Consider the following 22,165-nt stretch of genomic DNA (forward strand, 5'->3'; position numbering starts at 1 on the left):
GCTCTTCCAGAGGTCCTGAGTTCAATTCCCAGCAACCACGGGGTGGCTCACAAACATCTGTAATGAGATCTGATGCCCTCTTCTGATGTGTCTGAAGACAGCTACAGTGTACTCATATACATAAAGTAAATAAATAATTCCTTTAAAAAAAAAAAAAACTGTAGGAGCTTCCATTTTCTCACCAGGAAATGGGACTGGGAACTGATGATATCTCATGTTTAGTGAGGCATGATTTCTAGATTTACTTGTAAGATTAGGCAACTAGGTAGATTTAGAAATAGGGAACTTCTTTAATCCCAGCACTCGGGAGGCAGAGGCAGGTGGATTTTGGAGTTCGAGGCCAGCCTGGTCTACAGAGTGAGTTCCAGGACAGCCAGGGCTACACAGAGAAACCCTGTCTTGGAAAAAAAAAAAAATCATTTAAATAAATTAACTATTATAAATCCTGTTTTGTATTTGTTACTAGTAATGCTTATTTATACCTTGCTTTTTCCTAAAATTAGATTATTATGACTTATTTTGAACAAAAATATACATGATAATGTTATATGTGAATAGCTAGGACCAAGTGAAGAATAGCAGGCAGTGTGAGTTTGTTATATGGAGTTTGTATTACTGAAGTATTGGGAAGGAAGTGCTAAACAGACATGTAGGCTGAGGAGGAATTCATGACGATTTTTTTCCCACCTAGGGAATAAGCCCCTCCTAAGAATAATTTCAGAAAGAATTCTTCCCTGAGATTTACATATGAGGCATTTGAGTGATTTTTCAACACTTTAAAAATAAAAAGAAACGTAGGACAATTATTATTCTTTAATGGCAAGGTCATTGCTACCGCCTGTGATGTGAGGATCTATCCAGTACATGCCTTTATGTGAAAGAAGTGAAAGACTCATCACTCGGTTCCCCTCTGCTCTGTTTGTCAGCCCCTCACCCCATCCCCTGTTCTTGGCTGTGTCATTAACTGTGTCGGCTGAGCTCTCTAGTTCCCTCTTGTTTGGCTGTCACATACTTGCTGTTTTAGTAGAGTCTGCCAGAGGTTTTCTGTGGGGGCAGGGGTGGTGCTGATAAATGCTTCTGTCCTTCTTGTTTGTTTTTATTCAAACTTCAGATTCTCTTGCAACTCCCCAGATACACACACCTCAGCTACTCTACTAGGTGTTAGTGCTCCCACAGAGCTGCTGCCCTCCTCCACACACACACTTTGTCTCACTTTGTAAAGGGCTAAAAACCAGGGTCTTACTAGTTGGCCAAACTAATTTTGAGCTTACCTTCCTGCCGAGATGGGACTGAAAGCTGCATTTTCAGGCACAGTGACTTGAGTCCAGGTTTTATTGTATAGCCTAGGCTGGCCTAGAAATCACTGTCTTCCTACTTTAGCTTCCCTTGTTGCTGGAGTACTACTGTGCCTGTCAAGCTAAATACTTCACACTGATTTTATTATTTAATCGCATGTCAGGTGTGTGCCCACTGCCCGTGGAAGCCAGAGGAGGATGTCACATCCTCTAGAACTGAAGATACAGACCATTGTAAGCTCCCATGTAGGTGCTGGGAATCAAATTGAGACCTTGAAGAACAGCCTGATGAGTTGAACGATTTCCCCCACAGACTAATTTTTTTTTTTAAGTCGTATTGACTGCTGTTCCAAATCTAAAGGTGCAGGTTTTCCTCAGTAAGAGGTGGGAAGGTTTTCCTTCCCTGTCTTCCCTTTCAAGGTAGCCAGGTCTGGCACTAGTATATGAGGCTGGCCTCTCGGAGAGCTATAGTCTAGATCTTGCATTTGCACATTTGTCATTGTGAGAAGTGAGTAGTCGTCCCTGGAGGGTGTGTTGGAGCTTATTCATCCAGAAGAGACTGTTGGTGACAAGCGTCACTTCCTGCTCCTTCCAGGCCTCAGACAAGCAGCATCCTCTGCTAGAGTTGGACGGCTCTAACAGGATATCAGAAACATTAGAGTAATGTTTTAAAACAAAGACTAAGTCTTCTGTAGCCTTTTTCATAAGATTTGTATCAAGGAAACAAAGGACTTAAAGAATTTAGCCATTTTACCATACCCACAGCACCGTGTATCTGAACGATAGTCGAGAATATATTCTTTACGTCTTGATTTTGAAAATATTTGTAAGGTTTAAGATTCACAGAATTGAGATAGTATAAATAGAAATAAATTGAAATAAAATTGTTGGATGGTAGAAAGCAAAATCCCAGTGTCCGATTGTCTTTCCTGGTCACTGTCTGAAAGCAGCTATAGAGGCAGTGGGTGGGGCTTGTGTTGCTGTTTCGCCTCACCAGGAGCTTTGTGATGTTGTCTAGTTTTTTGTTTTCCAGAATGCCCTTCCCTTTTTTTGAGGTAGCGTTTTTATGGTATAGCTAAACCTAGAGAGCAACATTTTTAGGACAGCCGGAACACTAGCAAGCTAAAACTATGGTATAACCTGTAAAAATCATTTCTTCTTATGTCAGCTGTGGCGTGGTCACCTGGGAGGGAAGGTAAAGGTTGACATTGAAATAGACTCTGCCAGACAAGGAAGTCCAACCAGCGCTGCCATTCTGAGAACCCCTGTGGGAGGTTCTCAATTGCTTCCATTGTCGTCACTTCCCTTCATTGTTGAGGAGGGTGGCATTGGTTCTCTCTGTTGTGTTTTGTTTAAGACACAATCTCACTCTGTAGCCCTGGCAGTCCTGGAGCTCTCTGTAGACCAGGCAGGCTTTACATTCACAGACTTCACTTGCCTCTGCTTCCCAAGTACTGGGATTAAAAGCACATGCCACTACACCTGGCTCATTTGGTCCACTTCAGTGTTACCTTTATCATGTTTTAAAAATCTTAATTTACCTGTGTTCAAATAAACTTGAATTTATACATATGACAAGGAGAGCAACAGTTTGGAGTTTTGATTTCCTCCCCTCAAGAACAACTGCAAATTTTACTCTTTGTGGTACTGACAGTTCCTCCTTGGTGTTCCTTGGGTTTTCTTATAATTGCCTTATTGTGACTGTTCAGGCAGATTAGAGCTCCTTCCAAGCCTGTGAGCCACCTCTTCTGATACCAGCCTACAATGTAACATTGTGAAGTCCTTGCAGGCTGAGAAGTGAAGCTCCTTCCTGCGTTTGTATCTTCTGTTTTCTGGGAAGGCCAGAGTGAGGCACAGTTACTGCCCTGTTTTCCAGGCAAAAGAGGAAAATGCTCATAGGCGTTGTTACGTTCCTCCCTCGTGCAGGTTGCCAACCTGGCCTGTTCAATCTCCAACAATGAAGAAGGCGTGAAGCTTGTCCGAATGTCTGCAAGCCAGTTAGAAGCACTGTGTCCTCAGGTAAAGTATACAGTGTCTCCAACATGAATTTAGTAGGGTAGATATGAATTTATTTTGCTTTCCCTTCCTTCTTTCCTCCCTCCTCTCCCTCCCTCCCTCCCTCCCTTTCTTCCTTTTAAAAAGGGGGGTTTTAAATAGAAGTCCTGATACAAATAAACCATAGATTGGGAAATTTTAAGTATCTTTTTTTTTTAAATCATATGCTACTGCCTCCTTGCCTTTAATTTAAAATGCATAGGAGAGAGTCATCAGATGGCTCGGTTCTGCCAAGACTGATGGCCTTGGTCCACCCCCAGGACCTACCTGGTGGTTAGGAGAGAGCTTACTTCAACAAGTTCCTCTGTTCTCCATGCATGCATTGTTGTGTGCATGTGTTATGTGTGTGGTACACAGGTGTCTGACCAGCCTATGCAGTTGTGACGCTCTTGTCACAAAGTAGCTAGTCTTATACAAATAATAGTAACCTGATTGAACCAGCCACTGAAGTGAAGGCTGACAGTTTCTGCTTAATAGTGAGTGACACTTGGAAAGATGGAGAATTGGGCTGGGCTAAGTGTATGGGATGCTAGAAAGACTAGACTGTAAGTGTATAAAACAACTAATGTTTGCTTTCTTTTCTTTCTTTCTTTCTTTCTTTCTTTCTTTCTTTCTTTCTTTCTTTCTTTTCCTTTTTTCCTTCCTTTCTCTTTCTTTCTTTCTTTCTTTCTTTCTTTCTTTCTTTCTTTCTTTCTTTCTTTCTTTTCCTTTTTTCCTTCCTTTCTCTTTCTTTCTTTCTTTCTTTCTTTCTTTCTTTCTTTCTTTCTTTCTTTCTTTCTTTCTTTCTTTCTTTCTTCCTTCCTTCCTTCCTTCCTTCCTTCCTTCCTTCCTTCCTTCCTTCCTTCCTTCCTTTCTTTCTTTCTTTCTTTCTTTCTTTCTTTCTTTCTTTCTTTCTTTCTTCTACTTTATTGGTTTGTGCTTACACATGTTGCATGTTCTCATGGTGTGAGGATAGAGGACAGCTTGTGAGAGAGAATTGTGTCTGTTCTACCCCTAAATGGGTCGCAGGGACTGAATTCAGATTATCAGGCTTATCAGCAAGCAACCATTATCTGCTGAGCCATCTCACTGGCCCCGGCTAGTGCTTTTGAATATTCAGTGTATTTGTCTCCTGTGTGATATTCTCTCTGTCACTCAGATCTCTAAGCAGTCTTAAGTCATGTTTTCTACTTTCCCTGATAGAGAATGCTAACAGCACAGTCTGAGAGTTAGGTAAACCTCTCTCTGCGTGCCCTGCCAACCAGACTGTAGACATAGACCAGAGGGAGCAAGCAGAGGAACTGTGGGGATGGACTCAGGATGGGGTTTCTATGTAAAGTCTGAACCTTAAATGCCCCGCCCGTGACAACTGTCCCTTGGCTCTTTGATGTAAAAGCACTCAAGCCTTCTATGATGGACCAATCACAAGGCCCTGCCATGTGATAAACATCTTGCCAGCTTTATACCATCATAAGATTTTCCAGTGACTGATTGCTATGAGATAATACAGTGAATTGGATGACCAAATTGTATGAAATAAATTTAGAGTTGATATCTAAAGATTGGACTTTCTTCCCCTCAAGTTTGCCATTTTATCCTTCCAGCACTTTAATATCTTTGGTTCTCCGTTTCATTTTAAAATGCTTGAAAAGCGACAATGCTTCCACATATCTGCAGAAACAGATGGTAACATACGCTGATCACACCTACCAAGAGTATTTATATAAATGATCTTAAAGCCTAGGGAAAGGAATCACAGGGAGAATCTAGTCAATGCTAATGAAAATGCTGGAGCTGATGAACCTCCTGAGTTGGCCATGTCGTAGCATGGAGCCCACCACACAAAGCCTCAGTTCTCTGCTTCACAGTTTCACATAAGATGGACCTCAGGACTGAGTTTTAGACACAGGACCCAGGCCATACTTGGCACTGGGGTTGTGCCCTGAGTAAAAGATCTTTTCTTTTCTGGGAGTGAGTCTTCTTTATAAGTGCAGAGCTGGGCATCTTCAGGATTGGAAATGCAGACTGGACCATGTGGGCTGTTCATCTTTGTTTTCCTAAGTTAGTTCTGTTACCAGATAAGAGAGAAGAGGCCCCATTGCCATGTCCACATGCGGCTAAGGGTGGTAAGGTTTTTTTTCATGTACTTACTCTCCATGTCTGAGCATCTTTTGGAGAAAGAACTCTTCAGGTCCTTTTACATCCTCACTGATTACAGTGAACAATGAATAGTATGAAAACGAACGTGGAGACAGACAGCAGAAACAATGACGAGAGGTGGTTAAAATGCTTTATAAAGGGGATGGGGTGGGGCTAGGAAGATGGCTCAGCAGTTAAGAGCATGGACTATACTCAGAAGGGGACTGGGTTTGTTTCACAGCACCCATGTTAACAAACTATTGGCAATTATAGAAGAGAAGCGCCTCTTGTCTCCCTAGGCCATGTTTAGAAAAACTCACTCAGTGTGGGCTCTCTGTGCAGAGTGAAAGTGGGTAGTGTGTACGCCATGGCTCACGGCTAGACTAGTGCTTTCCCTGGAGACAGGAGAAGGGCAGTGCTCTGCACCCTTGCCACATGTTATTTTTGGAGTAGGGGGAATAGCTTAGTGGTTACTAGAAGATGGGATAAGTAGAGAAGAGGAAGATGGGGAGTGCTGACTCCTCATTACTAATACATTTGGAGCTTCTTTTTGGAGTTTACAAAAATGATTGAATTGAATGCATTCTCATTGTGACTGTAGTAATTCTTATTGAATTTATACATGATTTATAAATTGTATCTCAATAAAACGTTGGGGGGTGTGTATGCTGTGCTGCAGCTGGAATTTTGAGCCCTGCACATACTGGTCAAGCTTTTTACCAGGAGCTGTGTCCCCAGTCCTAGGTTCTTACTTATATGTAGCAGACTAGATACTTTTCTGTGGAATTTTATATGTCAGAGATACTTCTGTTAAAATGACAAAGGGAAACGAGTCCTTGGAATTGAAATACAGTACCTTTATCATGAATGAATTCCGATAAGTTTGGCATTTGGTACTAGGCATTATGCATTATTGCTACTTCTGTAATGATGTATAACTGAGATGAGTCTAAATATCCCCACAGTAGGAGAGTAATGTAAGATACCTGTAAAATGGAAATAATAATGTTTTAATATATACTTAATGAGGTTGAATATTTAAAAGAAGGAAGCAGCATGATTATATGTAGCATATAATTTTATTATGTAATTTTTGATGGTACATTTCTATGAATGTTTAAAAAACCTGGAATTTAATGTCAAAATTATAGAATTGGGGGCTGGAGAGATGATCCAGTGGTTAATTAAGAGCACTGGCTGCTCTTCCAGAGGTCCTAAGTTCAATACCCAGCAACTACATGGTGGCTCACAACCATCTGTAATGGAATCCAATGCCCTCTTCTGGTGTGTCAGCCACAGAGTACTCATATACATAAAATAAATAACTCTAAGAAGAAAAAAATTATAGAATTACCTTTACAAATTGGCTGAATTAGAGAGAGCCTTCTCTTATTTTATAATTGTCTGTTGTTTTCAAATAATATTTACTGCTTTGGTGTTAAAGTCTAAGGCCTGCTCTTAAGTATTTCCTCTGTACGACCTGTGGTGGAGCACATGATGTCATGCTTGACCAAAGCACCCCCTGTGATTGGTTTGCATGGCTGTGATAGGATGAGTTATGTGCATTACTTTACTGTCTTCTGCAGGTTATCAATGCTGCATTGGCTTTAGCAGCAAAGCCACAGAGTAAACTGGCCCAAGAGAACATGGATCTTTTTAAAGAGCAATGGGAAAAGCAAGTCCGTGTTCTCACAGATGCTGTTGATGACATTACTTCCATCGATGACTTCTTGGCTGTCTCAGGTAATGATCTGGTTCCCTAAAGTGGCACGTAGAATTGTTGTCCAGGTCATAGTTACAGGCAAAACACTCTCACATCTGGGCAAGGAAACTCTTATCAGTAACATGCTGGTTCCCACACTTGTGTCCTGAGCAGGGGGAGTGGGCCTGGAACTCTTTCACTCCTGGTGGGGCTCGTGTCCACCCTGCATCATTAGTTACTGGGCTAGCAGAACTTTTCCCTGCTGGTGTGATCTGTGTGTCATATAACAGTCCACCAGTCTTGATACTTGAGTTTAGACCTATGTCCTGGTGTCACTGGTCACGTGTAACAAGCCTGTGAAGCTCAGGGGAGGAGCCTCTCAGCTCTCTCCGCTAGTTTATTGTAGAGAATTCCCTTTCCCTTCTTGGAATGCTTCTGTCTCAGGAGTGATCATAGTTTAACTGACTACTTTCTTAAACACGATGTCAGCATGATGCACAGATAGAAAACAGAGAGGAAATATTTAAGTGCCATTTAATTATGAACTTGCAAAAAATAAATCTGGGTAATTCACCTCACAAAAACAGTTGATTTCATTATATAAATATAAACTGGTAATGGCATAGTAAATTGCATTCATATAGAACATGTCTGTCAAATGCAATTCAGTGTTTAGCTCACAGAAATAAATTTTAATCCTATCTCCTTAGAGTTGAGTAACACTAAATGCATTTTCCATTTAACATGGACTTTGGTGCCGCTGGCTGTGTTGTCTTCTTGGAAATGCCAGGCTTCCTGAGGCTAGTGGCTGTGGGCAGATTTAGTGACTGGGTTCTTGTAGAGCTGAAACTACCTGTCACCCCAGGGAACCACAGGCTGGAATGTGGAAGATGTGAGTGGCAATGGGGCTTGAAAGAGAAGCAGACTTAAGTACATGCACAGCATAGTCCTCCAGCAGTGACCTATATAAAGGGGACACTGTGCTCTGCATACCAATGTCTCTAGCATTGCATGTCCTCCCCGAGATGGTAGCTTTGGCTTAACTTGAGAAAGCCTGGTGCAGGCTGTTTAGCTGCAGGAAGAGGTGGTAAACGGTGTGGTTGCAGGACTGCCAAATTGCAGATGCTGCTACTTTAAAACAAGAAAATTCATTTGCAAGCACATTGTTGCAAGTGCCAAAAATGCAGCAATGGGCCTTTTTGGGAATCTTGGCCTTCTGTTGTTTTTCCCAATGAAGTATGGAATTATTCTTTTTCATAGGCCTAGGGAAAAACATTCTACCTTCATAGCACATTTTTAAGCAAACAACAAATTTGGAAATCTAAATGCAAAGTCCCCTCTGGATAAATACTACATTCTTACAGTTTTGTGTTTTTTCAAATTAAAGTGGGTATGTTTATTGCGCTTAGACTCAAGGGATTTTCATTTTTTTCTTACAGTAAAGTAAAATATAAAGTAAAAGTGTTCCTCATATAATATTTTTTCAAATCAGACAACAAAAGGGATTAAGTAACAGCATTTAGTGGGATACAGGCAGGATTTTTTTTTAAGGTTATTTAATATAAAATGGAAGACCAGTAAAGAAAAATTAAATTCTTTAGCAGATCCACTTTTATTTAGTGAATGGGTCCAACATTGTTGTAAGTAAATGAGTTTAAGAGAGGGCTGACTTAGTGCAAACAGTCGAGCCAGTTTCTATTCAGTGAACTCAAGCATAGACGTGTTCTCCTGAAGAGAGCACCTGAACTGTGCTATGTCTGCCTCTTCTGAGTGTTTGACTGTTCTGTCTTAAGATTGCTGAGGAATACAAGAGATTAGTAATGCAGGTGAGGATGGTGAAGGGCCAAGCAGGTGCCTGGGTATGTCCTGGTAGACTAAGCAGTTAATTTGTAGTGCTCAGATATACAGGACTTCCCTTCCTCTTATCAGTAGCTGATAGTGAGCCTGTGAGCCCCTCCCCACCATGATTGACTCGTGATAGGCCCAGTGCAGGCAGTTGCTACCATTGAGTTCCTGTTGAGATGACTGTCATAACCAGAAGATTTCACAGGCCCTTTTCTTTATCTTCTGGCTAGTGCATTCTTTGAGCCCCTTCTTCAATCCCCAAGCCTTAGAGGGGTTGTATGAATGTCCCGTTTAGGGCTGAGCACAGAACCATCTCTTACTCTCACCATCTTGAAAAGGCCTCTGAGGTTGAGTACTGTTCTTCTGGGAGTATAAACAAGTGTCATAGGCCACAGTGGTACCTACCAGTTTAACTAAACCTTAGTGAGTTCCTCTAAGGCCCAGACCTCCCCAGCAGTGGCTCTGACTGGGTTAGCATTGCCATTTCCCCTTCTGATTCCGTCTAAGACCCAGCCTGTGTGTTGGTGCTGCCCAGTTAGGATGGGTCTTCCCACCTCAGTTAACCTAAACTAAGTAGTTTCTCATAGGTGTGCCCATAGGCTAGTCTGCCTAGATCCCTTGGTGAGTCTAGATCCCTTCAAGTTGGCAGTCAGTATTCACCCTCATTAAAATGTTTATTCCCTGCCCTGTCTGGTTTTCATACAAAGGGATTTTTGTGCCTTTTTAAAAAAAAGTATAATAAAATTAGCAAAACTGTAGATGAGAATTTCCTTTAAAGGAAACTAAATTTAAAGGAAGGAAACAGGACTTAAGAGCTGCTTGGTGACTAGAGAGAATAGTGGTGGTTTGGTTTTTGTTGTTGTTTTTCTGTTTTGTATTGTATTGTTTTCTTGCTGATGTAAGAAGTAACTTAGGAGTGAAAGGGTTCACAGTTGAATAGTGCAGTCTGTTATGTCAGAAAAGTCGTGGCACTATATGTGTAATCAGGAAACAGGGAGAGTAATTGTGCTTGACCTCCACCTACCCACAACAGGTTTTTGTGTTTTCATATAATCCTGAGTGTTCTGGAACTCATATTGTAGACCAGATCCCTCTGCCTCCTGAAGGCTGGGGTAAAAGGCGTGTGCCTCCACTGCCTGGCTCCTTTCTCCAACCCAGGGAGTGGTGCTGCCCACAGTGAGTAGAACTTACCACCTCACGGGCATGCCCAGAGGCTCATCTCATGTCAGACTTCTTGAGAGTAAGTCACAGTCAGCTTCTTCAAGTGGACGTCCTCTGTGGCTTCATGCTTTCTTTGGATGTGACCACAGATGGGGAAAGAGTATGTATGAATTTAATAAAATTGGAGTTTGTTTCTGAAAACAGGTATCTAGATGCTGTTTTTTATAGAGTACATCATTGAGTCTGATGTATTAACCCCCTCCAAAGTGTTAACCACCCTAAAACAGGGATGAGATCTAAATAATATAAAAAATAGGGTTGTAGGGTTTTGTTTTGTTTTTAAATCAGAATCTTTTCCTCCCTTTTGACTTTCCCACCTTTGTAATATGAGATTTAAAAAAAGTAGTTTCAACATTAAGACCTTGAATGATGGCAGGCTTAGTATACAGTTGTTTGGTTAGCATGTAGGAATTTGGATTTAAAAGATGCTTATGATGATGTTGAAGTCTTCCCTCTCTCCTTCCTTTCTCCTCTCCTTCCTTCTTTCTTTTGTATATTCCTGGCCACCATTCCTGGAACTCCGTGTAGACAAGGCTGGCCTTGAACTTCCAGAGACCTGCCTGCCTCTGCCTCCTGAATGCTGGGATTAAAGGTGTGCTTCTTAAAACAGATTGCATTTGCTCTGTTTGTTCTAGCTCTTCTATAAGAACTAGACCTCTCTGCACTTGCTATGCCACATTCTGTTGTTGGCAGAAGTTATGTCTTTAACTGACATAACTTCTGAGAGCTGTCATGCCTTCCAGAAAAGGAGAAGTTGATGTTGCCATCTACTGCAGCCCTTCATGTGCGCTGTCTCTCTGCCTCTCGCCCCCTGCTGGGTCTGCCCCTACTGCCATGGTGCCTGTGTGCAGCTGGCAGCTTGCTCCTCTTAGCACGGTTTCCTTGGCCCTTTGGCTCGTTTCCCTTTCACTATTACAGATGAGATTGGGAGAACTTGCTCTGGGGTTTCTGAAAACAGTGTCAGGCTTTGAAAGGAAATGGTTTGGAGTTTTCAAATCCAGCTGTGTGCCTAGTAGGAGTTTTTGGTCAATTTAGCTGGATTCACTGACAGTCAATGAAGGAGGAGTTCTTGAAGGTAACGTGTGTGTTTGTGGAGTTTTTGGTCAATTTAGCTGGATTCACTGACAGTCAATGAAGGAGGAGTTCTTGAAGGTAACGTGTGTGTTTGTGTTACATTATGTATTTGGCATTATGGACTGCTCATGCCATGAGGTATGTCTGGAGGACAGAGGATACTCGTGTAAGAGTTGGTTCATACTCTAGATTCAGGCCCCACCCTTCTGAGTGCTAGCATACAAATGTGTGTCACTGTGCCTAGCTCCTTCATGTAAAACTTGGAACATGCTGTGTTACCATGCCACCTTCCAGTAGAAGACCTGATTCTTCATTCATCTTTTTGTCCTCAGAGAACCACATTTTAGAAGATGTGAACAAGTGTGTTATTGCTCTCCAAGAGAAAGATGTGGATGGGCTGGATCGCACTGCCGGTGCCATCCGAGGCCGGGCAGCCCGAGTCATTCATGTAGTCACCTCAGAGATGGACAACTACGAGCCAGGAGTTTACACAGAGAAGGTTCTGGAAGCCACCAAGCTCCTCTCCAACACAGGTCTGAGGACTATTTCCCACTCACCCACCCCCATGGCCCCCTAGGGTTGCTCTGGTCCCCACCATGGCTGGCTCTGACAGGCTGTCCTGTCATTCCAAATACTGGGGATTGCACACACACAACTTTTGCACACATGGAATGGCTCAGTGTGCTAGGAGGAAGTTGGCTATTGGGCAGCCCACGAGCACATTCCTTTTATGTATCTGAGATAAGCTTGTGCGTTGTCTCCTGCTAGTGGGGTCAAACCCCTCCTCCTGCACTGTTAGGGATTGAACCTAGAGCCTCGTACATGGTGGGTAAGCACTTCACCAGTAAACTACTACCCCAGCCTGCTGTCGTTCCCATTCCTAAGGCCTCAAAGTCATCAGCATCATTCCAAGTTCTCAGCCCCACAGTCCTAGTTCACAGAGTCTGCCGAGAAGGTGCTTGGGTCCTTGAGAAGCAGAGGCTCTTTGTCATGACCGTGACTGTCCGTTCAGGATTCAGGGAAGGTTGGTGGAGTGCATCTGTGCAGTGCGACCTGTCCTCCTTGTCTCTGCAGTCATGCCGCGCTTCACTGAGCAGGTGGAAGCAGCTGTGGAAGCCCTCAGCTCGGACCCGGCCCAGCCCATGGATGAGAATGAGTTCATCGACGCCTCCCGTCTGGTGTACGACGGCATCCGGGACATCCGGAAAGCAGTGCTGATGATAAGGGTGAAGAGCCATGTTCTGCATATTTTATGTTTTATGTACATGAGTCCACTGTTGCTGTCTTCAGACACACCAGAAGAGGGCATCAGATCCCATTACAGATGCTTGTGAGCTACCATGTGGTTGCTGGGAATTGAACTCAGGACTCTGGAAGAGCAGTCAGTGTTCTTGACTGCTGAGCCATCTCCTCGGCCCTTCCAGACATTTTAACAGCTTCTTTTTTATCATTTGCTAACTTGAGCATTGTGTTATACTGGAACTCAGTATATACAGTGGCAATATATTAAATCCATGAATCTAAGAGCTTTTAGAATGAGATAGAACCCAAACATGGACCAAAGAAAGGACTCTAACATGAGTTGGGCTTGATGAATTAATTTAGGGAATTTAGTTGGATAATCATAGAATAGTTAGAGTTACAGAGAACTTTTTCTTAAGGTAGGTAAAGTTACAGTACTTCTGCCAAAAGGAACGCTCCCCTCCTAGAAGGGAAACCCAGGCAGGTTAGAATCTCTGCTCAGGATAAAGGGTCCGGCAATTGGCAGCCCTCAGGATGTTCCACGGCTCATGGCCAAGTGGAAGTTCTACCACTAGGGCTTATGTGACCCACCCCAGAGAAAGCAGCACAAAGTCCTTGACCTCCATGTGAACAAGGGGGTTCTGAGTCTGCAGGTTCCTCCATCAAACAGGTTCTGAGCCTGAGTCTCACAAACTGCCATTTTAGCCCTATCTATCTAGCCAGCAGAAGCTAACCACGGCGTCAGTTGGGAACATGCTGATCTCTTGTATGTTGCTCCACAGATATAAGACATGGCCTACCTGAGTCCTACACCACCCCTTCCCCCATTCACTGCAGGCCCCGCAGAACAGGCATTTGGAATACGATTCCCACCTCCTACATTGCTTGAGTTTTGCCCGCTGTTGTGTGGTTTGGTCAGTCAATTGAGTTTTATTTATACCTTCTTTGTCTTCTAGTCAAACCTCCAAGGTGGTAGGCAGGGACCCCATCCCATTTTTTTTAACCCTGTCTACCTAGCCAGCAAAAGCTAACCACAGTGTTAGTTAGAAACGTGCTGAAGGCCTATTGCTTCCACTTTGTATGAGGCTTTGGAAACTCAGGAAAGACCACCATTCTCTGGGTGAGGCAGGAGAACTGCCCATGTACCTAAGCACACTGGGAAGAGGGATAGTTATGGGTGTGGTTGGAGGATAGCAAAGCCTTCCAGGCTTTCCAGGGCTGTGCTAATGAAGAACACTAGTGGCCAAAGATGCTTTAGTGGGTAAAGGTGTCTGCTATCCAACTTTGTGGCCTGAATTTGATCCCCAGGACCCACATGGCTAGAGAAGACTAAGTCCTGCAAGTTGTCCTCAGAGTCCCAAGCTACAGCAGAAGTACTTTATCTCCAATGAAGTCTGGTCAGCAGTATCAATGGCAGCTAGTGGCTATAATATGGTATTAATGGGTGCCAAGGCTACATATACTCCAGTGATGCACATAGTTCTACTTCTCTGGCTGGGTGCCATTGGGAGCAGAGCTGTATAGTGTTTTCTAGGAGGTGCCCAGGCTAAGAGCACCATTCTGAAGAAGCAGTCTGGGCACTATCTCTCTGATGTGTGCCCCCCACCCCCACCCAATGGCGTTCCTGGGGAGCTGGAGTGGAGGCTCAGTGACTAAAAACACTGGCTGTTTTTTGAGCGGTTGAGCACTCACTTGGTGCCTCAGAACCGTCTGTAACTCAGTCCCAGGGCATCCCAAGGCTCTTCTAGCCTTCAGGGATACCAACCATGCAGGAAGGCAGAACTCCCATACACAGAAAGTAAATGTTTAAAACATTAATGGCTTCATTGGATGAAATAAATAAACAGGCAGTGTTTCCAGCACAGGCCTGACACATAAATGGCTGCTTCTTACTATATTTAGTTCTGTGCTGGAATGAAGAATGACACAGGCCTTTCCTCTCCTCCTGGGCTTCCAGGACTCTCAGGGAAGGCAGCTTTCAGTGCTCAAGTGGGCTTAGCAGGGAACCAGCAGAAGTGAAGCTTTGAAGATGGTGGTGCTGTAGTTTAGCACGTGCACACGGCTCACTGACGACGATGATAGTGGTGGTTAGCATTAGGCTAGCATTAGCGTGTGCGCACCCCATCACTGACCCCATCACTGCCCCATCACCGTCATCTCGGTTTTCTTGGGAAATGAGTCTCAGTGATAAAGCCAAGTATTCATTAACCTGAGCCAGGATTCCATCCTCAGCATATACATGCACATGTGTGCACACGGCACATGTACATATGTGTACATGGCACATGCATACAGGGTTCTTCTCACTAGTCCTCTAGGCTGCCATGTCTTTGATTGGCCCCACATGCCACTTTTCACTCAGCCCCTCAGGTCTTGGTTTTCTTTTTAAAGTACATTATTTTCATGTGCACATGTATGGAGACCAGAAGACAACTTGTGGAAGTCAGTCCTCTCCTTCTACTATGTGGGCCCCAGGGATTGAACTCAGGTTCTCGGGCTTGGCAACACATGCCTTGGCCTACTCAGGCATCCGGCCCTGGTGTAAGGCCTGCCATACCATCCCTCTGCCTGAAGTCTCTTAGCCCAGGGCATCTACGCTAGCCCCAGCTTCAGTCATTGAACAGCTCTTCCACACTCTCTTAGCTCAGCCAGCGAGCTAAGTTGTTCTTTTACCTCAGTTTACCCACACTCTCTACCTGCATGTTCCCACTGCCTCACAAAACCGTTGCCTGTTTCCAGTCACTATGATGGCTGTTTATTGTGCTGACCACTTTGTAGTAAGCCATATAGTTTACTCGTTCTTTGCCCATTAATCCTGTTTGCTGTTAGAATAGGTGAGTGAGTGAGTGATGAAAAGAGAAGAGCTCCCTTTCTTGGCAAGAACAACTCTTAGGACCCAGCTAGGCTCTGGGAAGGGAAGGAAGCTCCTTGGACCTAGCACACAGCACTACAGCAGTCTGTGGCCGAGCTCAGAGTCACACACTGACAGGATCTCTGTGACTCTGTGACCTGTGACCTTCCCCAGTACCGGGCTCGCTTCTCTTGGGTAGACCCAACCTTCACCCGTCAGACCCCAAGCTCATGCCATTTCCTCAGTGCTTCTCACAAGATCCCAGAGATGAGGCCTCACTGCCCCGTGTCACAGGCCAGCCATCTGGGCCAGCGCCAACCCCAGCTGTTCTGCGTGCCTGCCGGTTCTTCCTGATAACTGTTTCAAGTCAGAGGCTAAGCAGGAGGCTGGTCACCTGTGCCAAATAGGATTCTTACCTAATAACTGCTGCAGGGGACTACAGCTGCCAGCCCCTTTTGGTCTTTGATATGTACTGAAGTCTCCTCTGCTATATTCTCTTGTCCTTTGATAAAAATAAAATTAGACTTTAGGAATAACACATTGTTTTTTTATTCCTCAAAATAGCCTTTGGCACCCAAAGAGAAAGCCCAGCATTAATTTATGTCATGTTCTTGTTGTCATAAAGTAAGCATTTATGGAACTGCTTGATGTTGGGTAAAAACATCTCTTCTTTAAAAACTTTTGTCCAAGGATGGTTTTTACCTTCATGCACATGTGTAGACTCTTTGGGGAATTGTATTAAAACTGAAATCTTCGTTATGATTCAGAGGTCAGCCTGAACCCTAAGTCCTATGTGAAGAGCTTTCTTTACAGAGAGAGGGTGAGGAGGCTGACACACTGCTCTGGTGACCAGAGGCTGCACCCTGGCCTCCGTACTGCAGGCTGAGGACTCTCCTTCAGCCGGAAGCGTGGGCTGACTGATTCATGGTCTTTGTTTGGCTGCAGACCCCCGAGGAGTTGGACGACTCTGACTTCGAGACTGAAGACTTTGATGTCAGAAGCAGGACCAGTGTCCAGACAGAAGATGACCAGCTGATAGCTGGCCAGAGCGCCCGGGTAAGGACATGGCCCTTGGTCCTCTGACTTGTTCAGGAAAGGCTGTGTGGCTCTTAGGCCTGGCTCTTTTTTCTAGGGTGTTCAGAATGCCATTTTCTGATCCTTTTTTTCCTGTGGAGTACAGCTAAAATCCTCAGTCATGGCAGCTGCTAGTCACTGTGGCTTCCTACAAAACAGCCCTCAGCTAGGCCTAGGTGAGAGCCCAGGTCCACAGCTATACGCTGGGCTGCGGTTTATGGTACCCCCTGAGTCAGGAAAGAGTGAGGGTCTAGTCAGGGTTACGTTTGCTAAAAATGATTGTGCAATGCTTCTGCTTGTTGCCCTGATAACCGTAGGAATGCGCTCTTAAATTCATGGGCCTTTAAACCTACAACAACAACAGAGAACCACAAGTGCATCCAAGAACACCAGTAACCACTGTCACATTGTGTCCTTACGTCTTCAATTTATCAATTCAATCCGTGCTGGAAGGATGCCGAGATGTCTCTAGGGAGTCTATTTTCTCACTCCATGGAGATCTATCTCAGAGCGTGTTCCTGCTGTAGACCTTCCTGGGTCCTGAGCACTGGGAGAGTTGAGGATAGAGCCTATGGGCTTGAATTACCGCTGTCTCCAGTGTGCTGCTTGGTAGTTAGAGGAGGTGATGTCCTCGGCAGATGCTCTGACCACCTTTGCTGGACACTCCAAACTTGGAAATGTCTGTTGAGGGCCCCAACAGGAATTCCACCCATTCATCCTCTCCTTTGTCACAGACAGCAGCAAACTTGAAACTTTTAAAGGAGTGGGTCAGACCCACACAGCTGTGGCAATGAAGCTGCAAGTTAGCCTCCATACTGTTCCCGCCACATTCAGACATGATTTTGAAAATGGGTCTGGAATTCAGGCTGCAGTAAAACTCCTACAAAATGAGAAAATAGCCCTTTGGGCAAAATGAAACCATTAAAGTATTATCCACCTGGGTTGTAGATCGCTGCTAGAAGGCTTCCTGGCTAATGCACTGTGAGAACCTCATAGTGGTGTGGCTTGTGATTGCAGGCGATCATGGCTCAGCTTCCTCAGGAGCAAAAAGCAAAGATTGCAGAACAGGTGGCCAGTTTCCAGGAAGAGAAGAGCAAGCTGGATGCTGAAGTGTCCAAGTGGGATGACAGTGGCAATGACATCATTGTGCTGGCCAAGCAGATGTGCATGATCATGATGGAGATGACCGACTTCACCCGGTGAGCAGAGCCCACCCTGCAGCCTGCAGAGAGAGGCTGAGGACTGCCCAGGGCCCTGATGCTTTGTAGTCCTCTTTTCTCCACTTACCTCCAACCAGGGACCCTGTTTTCTTTTCAGAGGCAAAGGGCCACTCAAAAACACCTCTGATGTGATCAGTGCTGCCAAGAAAATTGCGGAGGCGGGATCCAGGATGGACAAGCTCGGCCGGACCATCGCAGACCACGTGAGTGACTCTGTGTGGCCTGTGGCTGAGGAAGCTGTTCATGGGCATTCTCACGGGCTGTAGCTCACCTTTGAAAACTGCTCTAACCAACTTGATTAATCCCAGCATGACGTTCCTAAAGATTTCTCAGTCCTATTTGACAAGTCTCTGGAGTTGGGTCTGTCTGTCTGTTCTAAACTTTCCATCATTTCATCCTAAAAACCAACCTCTTCTGGCTTTGGTTGTAGTTTTGGGCAGGAGCAGACTCTGCTGTCCCTGCTCCACGAGAAGGGACGTATCGGAGCCTCTTGCTGGGCTTCTGTGGGGTTGGGAGCTCTGGGCGGGGTTACATGCAAATGCTTCTAGCTGGGGACAGCTTCTCTCTTCCTACCTCCAGGAAGCCTCACAGCCCTTCCCTGTGGCTTTCTTCTGGAGTTGTGTGTTTTGCGAGTTATTCAAGCTTACTGTGTCATCTAGGCTGCAGGATGGGTGACATCTGTCCCTCATTACTCAGACCAACATTTGGCAGTCATTCTTGACCACCCAGTAAAAAGCCATGTGGACAGTGTATTTTGGCAACACCTGTTCTTCCTGTCTGAAATTAGTAGCTCCATTGATCTCTTACCTTCTTGGACCTCTGCGGCCTATTCTTTCCTCTATTCTGCACACAGCCATCAATACTGTTATCATCAAATGCAAATCAGACTGGAATCTGTCCTGCTTCAGTGCCAGCTTAGAAAAAATGCAAAGCCTTCAGCACAGAGTATCTAGGTCCTATTTTATACCAGGGTGCTTCTCCCTCCCTTCCACCTCATTGGAAGCAAGTGTCTGTTGTAAACACTGGAGAGTAGAAGCCTAAAACCCGGCCACAGAGCAGTCCGGGCAGAGGCTGCACTTGTTACTTTCTTGGTAATCACATGTGCCCAAAGCGAGCATCTGTTATCCAGGTTTATCCTGTGCATGCATCCTGGCTGAGCAGACAGCGCCTTAGGCGGTGAATTACTGGCTTAGTTTACATAGCTCAGAGCATTGTCTTTCTGTATGACCAGGCCCTTGCTCGCTGATGCTTTCTCTTACACTATGGGGCCACAAGCTTCTCCCCTGGGGTGGAAACCTAGGCCTTAGTACAGTAGTTGCTGAGTGGCCCTCAGTTACTGAGTGGAAGGCTCAGAAATTGTTCACTGCATACGCCATGCAGTGCTGCAGGAGGGGGCTCTATGAGGCCTGGGGTATAGTAACCTAGAAAACGGACATCTCCCCCTCTCTGCCTGCTGCTCCTTGGGGGGATGGGGGGATGCTCTACCCAGAGGGAGCCTTTGAGAAACAACCCTGGGAGCAGGGATTGTCTCTGGGGCTGGGAGTACTCAGTGCTGAGCTTCCTGTCCTATCAGTGCCCAGACTCGGCATGCAAGCAGGACCTGCTGGCCTACCTTCAGCGCATCGCTCTCTACTGCCACCAGCTCAACATCTGCAGCAAAGTCAAGGCTGAAGTACAGAACCTTGGTGGAGAGCTTGTCGTCTCTGGGGTAGGTGTCAGTAATGAGGCACACTGGCCAGTCGGGGTGTGCTGAGCCATGTCTGTAGCACAAGTAGACTTTTGTCCCTACACATTGTCCACTTTCTCCAGACGTGGGAAGTGTAGAAAGCAGAAGCTACAAGGTCCGTCTTGGTTCCTGGAGCCTACCAGTCACACACCATCTCTGCTAAACTATGCCTCTTTAGCTAGCATGGCATGGTTGATGTGGTCTGGTGACAGCTGGAACTATTACCAAGCCTAATCTCTTTCTTTTGCTAGCTGTTCTTTGGAAAAGGGTGTTTTTATACCACCCATACCCCCCAAAGAGTAATTAACTCTATTCAGAAATTACCAGCTAGAGCTCTGCCCGCTGCTTTCTCGGTTTCTACCCACAGAGCTGGGTTGGAGCAGATCATGAGGTCGTAGTTCCGAGGAGGAGACATTTCTTTAGGTCTGTGGAGAGTGTGTCTCCAGACTTCCTCAAACCTGAAGTCCACAGAGTTGGGAGTTCTTTCTATATTGCCAGGAAGTGGCCTGATGTCAAGTCTTCCCTGCGACTATCCACAGTGCCAGTGCTACCCAGCCTTAGCTGCTTGGCCCCATCAAGAAATCTCCCACTCTGAGGACATGGGGGTGGTGAGGGGATTTTGTGTGTTGTCACCATTTCTTTTCAAAAGCAAGTATTTTCAGCTACATGGATAAGAGTCGCCCTTGTCTGAGCAGTAAGGGGCTCCACCCAGTGCTATGGCAACCCCGTACTCTTAAGGAGGTGGGGCCAGGCCTGCATGCATGCAGGGTTCTAACCCAGCTTGTCACCACTCATCTGTTTCTTGTAGGTGGACAGCGCCATGTCCCTGATCCAGGCAGCCAAGAACTTGATGAATGCTGTTGTGCAGACAGTGAAGGCGTCCTACGTGGCTTCCACCAAATACCAGAAGTCACAGGGGATGGCGTCTCTGAACCTTCCTGCTGTGTCATGGAAGATGAAGGCCCCTGAGAAGAAGCCGTTGGTGAAGAGAGAGAAGCAGGATGAGACGCAGACCAAGATTAAGCGAGCTTCTCAGAAGAAACACGTGAACCCTGTGCAGGCCCTGAGCGAGTTCAAAGCCATGGACAGCATCTGAGCCTGCACAGCCCATGGGATTCTGAAAACAGTCACATGCTTCACTCAAATGTATTCGCTAAGTAGAGAACACTGTCTTATTCCACAGGGAGGTAGCAGATTTCAAACTCAACCAGGTGGTGAATTTTGCAAGGACATGTTTGTGTTAAAGCTGGTTAGGGAAAAAAAAAGCTTTTAGAATTCAAAAATATATTTCTAGCTATATTTTTATAAGCTTAATGAAAATGACAGTTCTGTAACCAAAGAGTACCACATTAACTTCTTGGTCACATTTCTGAGTAGGCTAAAGTGCCTGCTTTCTAGGTAGGGGTGAGCGCCTGAGGGGAGAGGTTGCTTTTTAGCCCTACTGTTGGGCAGTATGGAATTAAATGACCAAGGGTGGCCCAGTGTAAACCACAGGGCACCTTAGACAGTCTGGAGAAGGAAGGCACCAGAAACCTCTTCTGAGGAATAAACTATAGGAGACAATAAAATATAACACAGTACCCAGGAAGTTGATTGCTTTCTTTATGAAGCAGAAGGGGAATTGTGACGCGTGGCTACAGTTACTAATGGACTCTGCTGCAGGACATTAATGGAGTTGCTTTATTCAGGCTAGTGTGTTGTGACGCTGTAATCAGAACATGCTCCCCGTTATTCCAGCTTGAGATGCAAATTCATCATCGGGCTCACTTCTAATAATCGCAGTGTCTCCTGCTTTGGCCAGCAAAGAAGCCTGCTGACTGCATACGGTTTGCTTAGGCAGTACTTTAGACTCACCTTATTTGTGATTACTATAGCAATTACCATAGCTACAAGATGAGATTTTACTGTCTTATTTAAATTTTATGAATCTGTCTGTTTTTTACACTAATTTTCCCAATAAAGTCCATTAAGAACCAAGTCTAAGAAGCAGAAGTCGTTCTTTGCCTTCAAGAAGGAGCAGACTTGCGCTATGTGCCCTTCTGCCAGGACGGTTGCCTAGGGAAGGAGGGAGGGACAGTGACTGTGTTTCTAAGGAAGACCTTTCAGGCTCTTGCAACCCAGGAAGGGTCAGGTCCTGTTCAGTACCCCAGTCCCAGCAGCATCAACCATGGTGTGAGCATGGCGGATCCCATTCTGTAGCCTCATCTCCTGTCCCTTCCTACTAGAAATTCCCTCTTGGAACTCCCTAGAAAGATAGCTGTGGCCCTCGTCACCTTCCTGGATTCTGTTCTGCCATTTCAGTCAGCTCTTATCTTGCCCCTTGTCAAGGTGACTGCCTTCCACAGGCTTTCACTGACTGATGCCGGTTTGTTATTGGTGCTCTGCTATTAAGTTTGATGCTCTGAGATGATCCCTCTGGCCAGAGCTCTCCTGCTGTCTCTGCTCTCCGTGCCTAAAGCCCCCCTCCATTCTCCACCTTGCTGGTATTACCAGTCACATTATTTTCTAGCTAAATAACAAAATAAGGCTACTTTAAAATGCATGCAAGGTCTCCAACTTGTGACCACCTCTGCACATTTCCCCATGGCCCAAATGGGGACATTACTTCTTAGCAAATGTCCCCCCAGCTTGGCAGCTGCCTGCAGGCCGTGCTGTTACAGCTGAAGGGGCTGAGGCTTGTTGGGCTGCTCTGCTGCCAGAGCCTGGGGTGCCATGGCCAGGCCTAGTTTCTTGTGACATGGG

At 45.3% G+C, this 22,165-nt stretch overlaps 1 protein-coding gene across 1 annotated transcript in view; it reads left to right on the top strand.

Annotated features, from left to right (window-relative positions):
• The window catches only part of Ctnna1 (catenin alpha 1), a 131,641-nt gene extending 110,241 nt beyond the window's left edge, over nt 1–21,400 (top strand). The window contains exons 10-18 of the mRNA XM_021150781.2: nt 3,222–3,314; nt 7,055–7,211; nt 11,643–11,843; nt 12,385–12,536; nt 16,349–16,459; nt 17,495–17,676; nt 17,795–17,900; nt 19,271–19,405; nt 20,232–21,400. Of these exons, the coding sequence (XP_021006440.1) occupies nt 3,222–3,314; nt 7,055–7,211; nt 11,643–11,843; nt 12,385–12,536; nt 16,349–16,459; nt 17,495–17,676; nt 17,795–17,900; nt 19,271–19,405; nt 20,232–20,519 (1,425 nt within the window). The 3' untranslated portion in view covers nt 20,520–21,400. The remainder of the gene's footprint in view (nt 1–3,221; nt 3,315–7,054; nt 7,212–11,642; nt 11,844–12,384; nt 12,537–16,348; nt 16,460–17,494; nt 17,677–17,794; nt 17,901–19,270; nt 19,406–20,231) is intronic.
• Nucleotides 21,401–22,165: the final 765 nt, after the last annotated feature.

The sequence above is a fragment of the Mus caroli genome, unplaced genomic scaffold, assembly GCF_978045245.1.
Source record: "Mus caroli unplaced genomic scaffold, Mus_caroli_1 scaffold_19, whole genome shotgun sequence".
Lineage (NCBI taxonomy): Eukaryota > Metazoa > Chordata > Mammalia > Rodentia > Muridae > Mus > Mus caroli.